Source organism: Daktulosphaira vitifoliae, unplaced genomic scaffold (assembly GCF_025091365.1).
Source record: "Daktulosphaira vitifoliae isolate Bord-2020 unplaced genomic scaffold, ASM2509136v1 Scaffold_1, whole genome shotgun sequence".
Classification (NCBI taxonomy): Eukaryota; Metazoa; Arthropoda; class Insecta; order Hemiptera; family Phylloxeridae; genus Daktulosphaira; species Daktulosphaira vitifoliae.
The window spans coordinates 70,597,430-70,607,986 of NW_026099572.1; the positions used below are offsets into that span (position 1 = coordinate 70,597,430).

At 25.3% G+C, this 10,557-nt stretch overlaps 2 protein-coding genes and 1 long non-coding RNA gene across 4 annotated transcripts; 2 read left to right on the forward strand and 1 right to left on the reverse strand.

Annotated features, from left to right (window-relative positions):
- Positions 1-2,119: 2,119 nt before the first annotated feature.
- Positions 2,120-4,357, forward strand: LOC126894304 (putative nuclease HARBI1). The gene is made up of 2 exons (XM_050665224.1): positions 2,120-2,268; positions 3,400-4,357. The coding sequence occupies exon 2, from the start codon at positions 3,449-3,451 to the stop codon at positions 4,289-4,291; it is 843 nt and encodes a 280-aa protein (XP_050521181.1). The 5' UTR covers positions 2,120-2,268; positions 3,400-3,448; the 3' UTR covers positions 4,292-4,357.
- Positions 2,268-5,601, reverse strand: LOC126894303 (probable serine/threonine-protein kinase DDB_G0282963). Its single transcript, XM_050665223.1, has 4 exons — positions 5,527-5,601; positions 4,393-4,503; positions 3,135-3,282; positions 2,268-2,997 (listed from the first exon to the last, which is right to left on the reverse strand). The coding sequence occupies exons 1-4, from the start codon at positions 5,588-5,590 to the stop codon at positions 2,322-2,324; spliced, it is 999 nt and encodes a 332-aa protein (XP_050521180.1). The 5' UTR covers positions 5,591-5,601; the 3' UTR covers positions 2,268-2,321.
- A 386-nt stretch (positions 5,602-5,987) lies between these two features.
- Positions 5,988-8,749, forward strand: LOC126894309 (uncharacterized). Of its 2 annotated transcripts, none has more exons than XR_007701376.1 (5): positions 5,988-6,283; positions 6,371-7,458; positions 7,545-7,709; positions 7,790-8,024; positions 8,598-8,749. It is a non-coding gene; the product is annotated as an uncharacterized LOC126894309 (long non-coding RNA). The 2 variants fall into 2 exon arrangements; XR_007701377.1 differs by having other exon boundaries at positions 7,790-7,950.
- The last annotated feature ends 1,808 nt before the right edge of the window (positions 8,750-10,557 follow it).

Sequence of the window (10,557 nt, forward strand, 5' to 3'; positions counted from 1 at the left end):
AAATTAAACACTATCTAAAGATTTGCATCGAAGCGTTTATTTTTGATAGTGATTTTAATCACTGTCAGATATCATTATACTTGATCCAACTATGCCACGTCACCACTGTGCCGCGACCCCCCTGTGCTGGGTTTTTTTTACTTTATAATGCTATAACTTATTGAAAAGTGTATGGATCAACACAATTTTTTTATGAGAAATAATATTTTTTAATAATCTCTTTTTCATTCGAAATACTTTATCTTAATCAAGATATTAATAAGGAACTAGCAGATCATGTAGCTTTTGGAATAATACACCAATTTTTTTAAATTAAACACTATCTAAAGATTTGCATCGAAGCGTTTATTTTTGATAGTAATTTTAATCACTGTCAGATATCATTATACTTGATCCAACTATGCCACGTCACCACTGTGCCGCGACCCCCCTGTGCTGGGTTTTTTTACTTTAAAGTGTTATAACTTTTTAAAAAATGTATGGATCAATACAATTTTTTCATTGAGAAGTAGTATTTATATACATCTTTCATTGGATATTCTTTGTAAGAATGCGTCAAAACGCTTGTAGTATGCACATGAATGGCGTACGCGTTTTTAAAAACGCGGCGTTTTGAACGCGAACGCCGTTCATGTGCATACTGCAAGCGTTTTGACGCGTTTTTACAAAGAAAATTAGCCCGCCAAAAGCTACAGTATAATCATAACAGATTCCTCGAGATAGCATTTGTTCTTAATATTTTTTTATTTTTTAAAGTATAAAATAAGTTAAAATAAGTATGGATACATTAGATGATGTAGAAGTTGGATGCGTTGTATACGCCATGTATCTACGCTGTACAAAAAAACATAAAATAAATAAAAAAACAATTATTCGTAAACATTGGGTTCACCCCCTAAATTTAAAAAGACCTTGAGAAGGTCAATTTCAAGTTAATTTTTTAACTTTGAGGAGTTATCCTGAAGAATTCTTCAGGTACTACCGTATGTCTATACGCTCGTTTGATGAATTGGTAAGTTGAGTTATTTACTGTATTTTAAAATCATTAACTATAACATAAAAAAAAACATTCATTAATTTGAACAATGCAGGTTTATATTCAAGGGCGTCATTATGAGGGAGGAATACCTCATATAATAATAATTACCCTGTGAAAATCCAATTTTTTGAGGGGGGAAATAAACAATTTTATTTGTACATTCCCTCAAGACTGAGTACTCAGTACATCACGACTAATACTGACATGTATTTGAAATAGTATTTTCATTAAATCCATTCTTTTATTTTAGGGTGTATTATTATTTTTAAGCTTATACTTTACAATATAAATATTATATATTTATTATTTTTCTATGGTATACGTTTATTAAAACAATTGTTAATAAGTATACCGCAAATACCCCCAAAAACACCACTTCGTGTACAATTGTGTAATAATATAATTAAACTTTGTATGCTAGAAAGATTTTTAATTCATTACTTTACAATCATTAATTTAAATCAATAACATAATTCAACACTAGTTTGTTCAATTTTTAAGTTTTTTAGTTATTATCTTACACCTACAGAACAAAATATATTCAAAAATAGTTTTTGTTTGTTTTATAAAAAAAACATTTTATTTTAATTTTACTACTAGAGCTAAATATATATAATATTTACCATAAAAAGGCCAATTATATATTTCCTGGATGATTATAAAACATTAAAACACACATTTATTAACTATAATTTTTTTATGGTAAATGGAGTATTTGTAAACATCGCAAAAAGACTGACGAACTTTAAACATAATTAACAAATTATATTTCTAGGTCATTGAATTTTGTAAAAAAATTAAATTTTATATTTTTATTTTAAAGAAATTTACATTAAACCCAATTAATCAGGAAAAGTTTGTAAGAAATTTAAAAAACTCAAAAATAATTTTACCGATATCATTTATGAAAGAAAAATTGTTTACTTAAATATTTATATTCAAATTTATGTTTGTTAATTTGGTTCAAAATGCCAGTCTTTTTTACAATAATCCCTATTCACAGTTAATAAATATGTGTTTCAAAAAAGATTTTAAATTATTTTGTTAAGTATTTTAAGTAATGTAATGGATAAAATAATTAAATAAAATCTCATATAATATTAAATTAAAAAAAATATATGAATTATCTAAAATTTAAAGATTCTATTAGTTGGATCAAAACTTCAAAAAGAGGATACTTGTTTAAGATTATCAATATCACCAGAAGAGCGACTTACAGTTACATTGAGGTAAAAAAAAAAAAAAAAAAATTGTAATGTAAATTTTATTTTAAATTTTCAAATTAATATCTAGTAAATGTGTTTGGTGTTTGTAAGTGAGAAGTAGTTGAGTTTAATGGTGTGTCGGATCTTGGATCTACAACAGGCGGTGAAGGGGGCATCATATTTATAATGGTTTTTTGAAAAGTTGATGGAATATCTTTTGAAGGGAGATAATTTTGGAAATTTGAATATTGAGTGTTCTGTGAGAAGGAAGATGAAGAGCTAGGGGATGAACTATGAGGAGTCGACATTTGAAAATTATTAGTATTGCTTAAACCATGTGGTTGTTGATAATAATAAGCAACTTGATGATTACCTAAATTAGCTCTTTGGATAGTTCTTAATATGTCAATATACAATTGAGATTTCTGGTCTTCGGGAATTTTTTTGATTTGTGGTAGTAAGGAAAGAAGAAATAGTTTATCAGGATCATTTTCCTCGGGTTTTCTGTTTTGTAAGAAAGATACAAGGTGATTTTCCAAGTCTTTTGATTGATGTCCTTCTTCCAAGTTCTTCTTTTGACGTTTCACTGTTTTAGGTATAACATTTGACTCTTGAACAGTTATACTATTTTTTGATTCAACATTGTCTTTTACAATGACGCCTTCTCCATCATCAGTCGAGTATTCTTCCATATTTATTTCATCATTATCACTTTCATTATATTCATTTTCTTGTGTAAAATTACTTTCTGTTCTACAAATTGAATATAAAATCATGTTACGTTTGTTATTTCAAATATCTTGAAGTAAAATTTATGATAAATTTTGATAGCGATTTACAATATTAATCACTTATTTATTTAAAAGCAATAGCAAAAAAAAAAATCTTACTCTCGATTTGTCATAGTAGGACGTAAGAATTCCAAAATATCCCTATATGCGTATTTAGTTTTGCTTGATCTTGCCTGACCTGATTTTGAAACACATTTTCTTCTGAAACTATCTCTGAGGGATTTCCATTTAGTGTTTAAACCTTTTACTGCAATTAAATTAAAACAATTGGAATTACTTTTTGACATAATAGTCCAACTTTTTTAACTAGAAAATTATGAAAATAGTATATTTCCTTAGGAATTATTATTTTTTTCTTTCTCAGATATTTAGCAACGGGAACAAACTTTTCAGCTCTTCATTTTGATTTTTTAATGGGTGTTTCAACCATAAGAAACATTATACGAGAGACTTGTGAGATACTTTGGTCAGAGTTACAACCTGTAGAAATGGCTGTACCGAGCACCGAAGATTGGCTAATCATCGCTGATGGTTTTTATAAAAAAACACAATTTCCTAATTGCATTGGTGCAGTAGATGGGAAACATGTTCGCATTGAATGCCCCAAGAAGAGTGGAACCCTATACTTTAATTACAAAAATTTTTATTCTATTGTACTTCTTGCTGTTTGTGACGCCAACTATTGTTTCCGAATTATTGACGTAGGATCTTTTGGAAAAGATAGCGACTGTAATATCTTTAAAAATTCAGCATTCGGTAAAAAACTCTACGCGAATCAAATCAATTTCCCATCTGAAAATGTATTACCCGAAGACAAAAAAGGAACACCCCAACCTTACGTAATTGTTGGAGATGAAGCTTTTGCTTTAAACAAACATTTGTTGAGGCCTTTTCCAGGAAAATCGTTAAATAACGAAAGGAGGATTTTTAATTATCGTTTATCAAGAGCTCGGCAAAATATTGAGTGCTCGTTTGGAATCCTTGCAAACAAATGGAGGATATTCCATACATCTATATTGGCTTCTCCGGATTTCGCAATAAAAATAACAAAGGCAGCATGTGTTCTACATAATTTTGTGCGACGCAGAGATGGATATAATTCCGAAGATACCCTTAACTGTAAAATGGAAGATTTTAATGAAAAAAAAGGTGTTGGAAACGCGCCATCAGAAGCAAAAGAAGTTAGAGAATATTATGTCAGATACGTCAACTCAGTGGAACATTCTTTAAGTTGGCAAAATAAAGTTATAGGTTAAGTATATCTATATAATTTTTATACAACAGCGATTTTCACTAAATTTCAACATTTTATAAATTAAAATTATGCAAAGAAAAAATATATTAAATGTTTTCTTACTCTTGGTATGTTTTGTTTTCTCGTCCAAATCCACGAAATTTGGAACAAAACTTGTAGCTATTTTGCACCAGCTAACATATTTTGCAATTTTATCGCGATACTCTTTGGATTCTTAAAAATACACCGATAAAAAGTTTTATTTACAAATAATAATTATTATTACTTAAATTATTAAATTATTGAAAAAAACTACCCAAATACTTTTCTCAAAAAGTTTATAAAATACTATTTATATACTTTTATGCACACAAACTTTTGTTATAATCTCCACAGAAATTAAAAAATTTGTTATAAAAAATGTTATTTTATATGATAAATTTTATCTTATAAAATATGATCTATTATAATATGACAAGTTTGAATGTATTTAAAAAAGTATTAAATATTCGTTAATAATGTGGACTTTGACTCATTGAAATAATTTAGTCGGCAAATTTATCACTAACAGTTGGCAAAATTCAATCCACACCCTCCTTAAAATTATCTGTAGGACCGCCCTTGTTGAAATCAAAATAATATATTAAAACTACGACAATGTTTGCTAAAATAGCTATGTTATAAAGATATTATGTATTGTGAATATAATTTAAAAAGACTAAGGTGGTCCTAATTATAAAAAAATAGGTATTCATAGGAATGTAAAAAACATTTAAATTTTTTTTTGTGGCTGTTACCATTTTTTATCAGCCCCACTTGACTGATATTGCTTAACGGCTAGTCAAAAGATCACACAATGTTTCTAGTTGAAACTATAAATTTACTTGATCAACTAATTTTAAACAATTAATAAAACGTATAAGAACTGCATATACATAATATGAACCCATAAATTTGTCCATTTTTTTTAAATTATATAAATCCTTCCCACGAAAAAGTTAAAATAAAAAATTTCAAATAAAATGTTCGACAAAATTTAATTTTTATGATTTATATTATTTGAAGTAATTCCATAATGAGTTCCTATGTAAAACTATACATATATACTAATAATAATATTTTCCCCTATTAATATTTAATTTTAAAGTATACAGTACTTATATAAATTGAAATGTATTAAGCTAATACATATGATCGTATTAATTTTATTAACATATATATATATATATATATTCATGTACTCTATTTAATACTTACCTGTATTCCAAATTGACTCTTCCAAATATATGGAATTAATAAAATTTTCTGTGTCAAAAGACATGATAGATAGAAGACACAAAAGGAAATGAATCCAAAATAATACGTAAAAATAGATTGAATGAACCCTCATGTGGCCGGAAATCGCCCCTTGTGAATGATAACATGCGATTTGTATTGTTTAATTTTAGCGATCGGTCGCGTCCGATCGCCCAAAATCAAACCTGCGCGATCGGTCGCGTCCGAACGCATGTTTTTACTCATAGTGTGCATGGTTCAATTTAAATGCGGGTGTTTTATATAAAGCGATTAATCGCCGCGTTTTTAAAAACGCGTACGCGCGCGGTTAAACGCCTAGTGTGTAAGCTTCTATATCATTGTTAAACGAATTTATCATTTCAAAATATCACCATCTATACGCTATAAAGTATTAATAGTATATACATTTATATAATCTGTGGTAGAAGTAACATAGATAATGCTATTGTTAACAATCTTTGGCTTGTGCGATATATTGACTATAATAATATCATTACACTATTTCAACGAATTCTATATTTAGCTGTGGAATACTTATCAGCTCGTTATCAATGTTAATTTGCACCATCACTACACGGAGAAATAAATCTGTATTGTAGAAGATCTGTTTTCTTTTTTTTACTTTTATATTAATTTGTTAATAAAATAATGAATTCAAAATTATTTTTTATCTTTAAACTAAAAAATCCTGAAACAGCGGTGACTTCTAATCAAATAAGTAAAAGTCATATTACATAAATTATTCTATTGTTGGACTTATTACGTATAGTCTTTTCACTTTTTATATTTTAAAATTTTCTTTTAGGCATCCAGCTTGAATATTGCTAATAGTAACGTAACAAATAAATTGGTTATCGTTACTAAAGATAAATAAAATAAACCTATATATGAGATTACTTCTATAGGCAACTCGAAATTTGATTTAGATGATTTACAGTCTGGTCCAAAAAGATCCATATTAAAGGTAAATCATGTATAAAACTGACAACATAATATTTACATTGTATGTTAAGTATATATTTTAATTGCTATTAAGCCTATTATAGGAACAGTGTACTTATATGAATCTTTGGCATTGGTTATTCGTCATCTTCCCGGCGGTTGTCAGTAGTTGTTACACGAATCAAAAGGATATAAATATTTGGATTTTGTTAGTTACATATGTATCTCTATACACCTGTTATGAAATAATTTTTAGGTCCATTCTTTATATATTATACAGGAGTGTCAAATTTATTTATTTAAATGGCAGCATACATATTAAACTAGTTTATAATATAGAATATTATCTAATTAAGAAAATAACTATCGACAATAACTTTTGGATTAATACTTTGAAAGTTATTAGAATTTTAAAATATAGTACTGATGGTGAAGCGTAGTTACTGCTATTTTTATCATTATTTATTCTTTGGTCACATTTCTTCTGCCACCTAAGTACAAAAATTAGAATATCTTCCAAAGCACTGGTCTAAAAGTTCTTGTTTTAAATTACAAATACCATTTCCATTAACATAACCATGGCTTCATTTTATGAGGTTAAATATTTTTGTGTATGGTATAATTATTGTTCAAAAATTAACATTTATTATTTGTTTTTTGTATTTATTAATTATGTGGGTCTAGAGTTCTTACAAATGTAAAACCAACAAAACTGGATGATGATGCTATTATTATATTACAAAAACTCATTTAACTCTTATTCCAAAATAGACAAGACATTATAACGTAACTGTCAAAAAAACTGACACTATTCATACCCAGCTAATAAGTCAATCTAAACTAGAATTTGCCCCAAATAGGTAATATATGAAAAGTCTAATTGATATGACAATTTTTTGAGTATTCAAAGATTGACTTGACACAATGAAAACAGATCATCATTAAATCAAGGTAGGGAACTAATTTAAATGATCTAATCAAGTAATGAAAACTGTGAAGATAAAATAATTAATTTCTTATTAAATAATTTTTCTTAGGGAATTTCAACAAAACCTGTGTTTTATTTTCTAAGCATATACCCATATTTTCTGAAATATTTAACAAAGAAACAAATTACACTAGTCACCATATTCAAAATGAAATAATTGAAATATGTGCAAATAGCGAAAAAGAGTAAATAGTATAATGTGTGATGAAGCAAGGTAATAAATTCAAAAATCAGCATTGATAAAAAAATGTATAATTAATAAACACTAATATTACTATTAAACTTTTGCTTTAGTTTTAGATTTTATAAAGAAGTACAAGTGTTTAATTTTTATTTGAAACTTATAAATTAAATACTAAAGCTCAAATAATTTTACAATCCTATAATAATGGTTGGAATTTCTGTGGAAATATCATGTCTGGAAATTTAATGGAGTCAATCAAGAATAAGAATTGGTATGCTTTATAGAATAAATCTTTTGGTTGCAGATAGGTGCAAAATGTTTAAAGTAAAAACCAATATTAATAAAGTATGTTTGTTTTATTAAAATAATCAAATTTTATTTTGTAATAATTAAAATATTTTAGGAAACCTTAAGTTTTTTTAACTTGATTAAATGTATTTACATTCATTTTTTACCATGGTTAGTAAGAAAGAAAGCTAAAAATGTAATTCGTTTATCGTTTTTATTTTATAACTCTGTAAATAACATCGATAATGATTAAAGATCGATAATAGATCGGTAAACTTTTAATAACACTAATTATATAAATGTTGTTTCTGCTAAAAAATATAAATATCTTTAAAGTAATTAATACTGGCTAATTGTTAATGTTTATAGTTGTTATAATAGTAAAGTATTTTTGATAATTCAAATTTAAAATTACCATGGAAACAAATACACAGACATTTTCTTAGTAAATTCGATTTTTTTAATACTTTGAAATTAACTGAAATTTTTATTTTCGTGTTTATTATAATAATAATGAATAATTAAATTTGTTTTTATTATTTATCTTTTAAACATTAACTATATTTACAAGTAATCAATGTGTTATGGGAAATTATTTTATACTATATACAGTGATGCAATTTTTTTTAGAAATCGAATACAATTTTTAATAATAACACAATGCAGTAAGATGAACATTACTTGTTGTTGAGCTTTCAGACTAATGACAGTCATAAAATATATTTATTAAAATATTATTTTGACACGTATGAAATTTCAATAATGACCAACAACAGAAATTTATCAAGGTAATTTTTACATTTTATTAATTAAACATTTTCCAGACAAATATATAACATTCTATTTATGTAAATTTACAATAGTTAAATTTTTGGAAACGCTAATTATTTACTTTGAGTTTAAATAATTAAAACTGTTTATTTATCATGAATTGTTTCATTTTATTTAATTTGTTTAACTCACTAATTTTTGTTCTATAATTTATTTTGCATATTAGTACGAGTAGTAGCGCTTACCAAATAATAATACTTTTCAAGGAGGGTTAAAAATAATGTTACAAATGAATTATTCAATGGTAATGATTAAATTTTATTAAAAGTTATTATTTTTTAATTAAAAACATTTGGAAAATGATGTATAAATTCAATGATGTACAATTATATTTTTTTATTTTAGTAATATTTGAATAAAACAGTTTGGACATTGCTAAATTAGTAGTTTTAGTGATTAATTTTTGTGACATTATCAAAAATCTGATACGTACCCACAATTATATTATATTATAGTCAAGTTTTAGCTTTTATTAGATACATATATTTCTTTAATAAACCTTAGCTGAATTTTTTTCTGTATACTTATAATAATAATAAATTTATTATTTTGTTTTTTATTATAATAAACCTTTTAATATATTCTTAACTTGGTTGAATGTAGTTCAGAAAAATTGTAAGAATAGTATATCAAAATTATTAAATTCTAATTATTAATTATTAAATTTTAATAATTCTATATTTGAACTCTAGAACTATTAGCTATATAATAATTTTTAAGTTCATCTATAATGCCTTGTATGTACATCAACATTTTTTTTTTTCTAATAAGAATACATATTTTGCATTAAATGAAATGTTTGCAGTTTTATTTTAATAGTATAACATTTTAATTTTTAACAAAACTTTATACGTTTATTTAATATTAACCGTTAAATTTTTAAATTCTTGATTTAATATACATGTATAATATATTTTCTTTTAATTATATTATTCTGTATTAATAAAAATGTTTTCCTAGAGGCATAGAAAAAGCGATATGCCTTTAATGACACTAGTCTTACAATATTGCCTTTGCTATTTAATATGAATAATTTTTATAATATAAGTACAATTAACATGAAAATAAATGACATTTAATACACATAGACATTTTCTACCTAAATTCGAGTTATTGTAAACGGATTAATTAATTAAATTAGCTTGAATTCAACGTTTTATGTTAAATTTTAAAAAGTGCAATTTGAATTGAAACATATTACAATAGTGATTTTTATTACTGTTAAATTTAAATGTAAACTGGTTTTCCATTTTGCGGAAACTTTTCTATAGGCACGTGTAGAATAAAATTTTAGTGAGTGTTATTATAATTATCTTACCCTAAAAATTATTATTATTTAAGAACACATTTATGTCCTACATTTTTTGTGAGGTCAATATCTCATAGCTTCTAATTGCGCCCATACAACTGTATGTATTAGATTTTTGGAATAATTTCACTTTAGACTTTCTATCCCCCACAAAAAATATTGAATACTCGAATTATTTTATACGAGATTTAATATTTTAAATGAAAAAAAATGATGGACATTTATTAATTGAAAATAATATTTGACTATATGAAATTTAAACAAAAAAGTTGGTTCTTTTATTAATTTTATTATCATAACCTATATATATATTATATTATATATAGAGTGTTCAGTAAGTAAGGAAACGGGTTTCTATTGTTCTTATTGTTTGAACTGGCATGTTTCCTTAATTACTAAATACTGTGTATATATATATATATATATATATATATATATATATATATATAT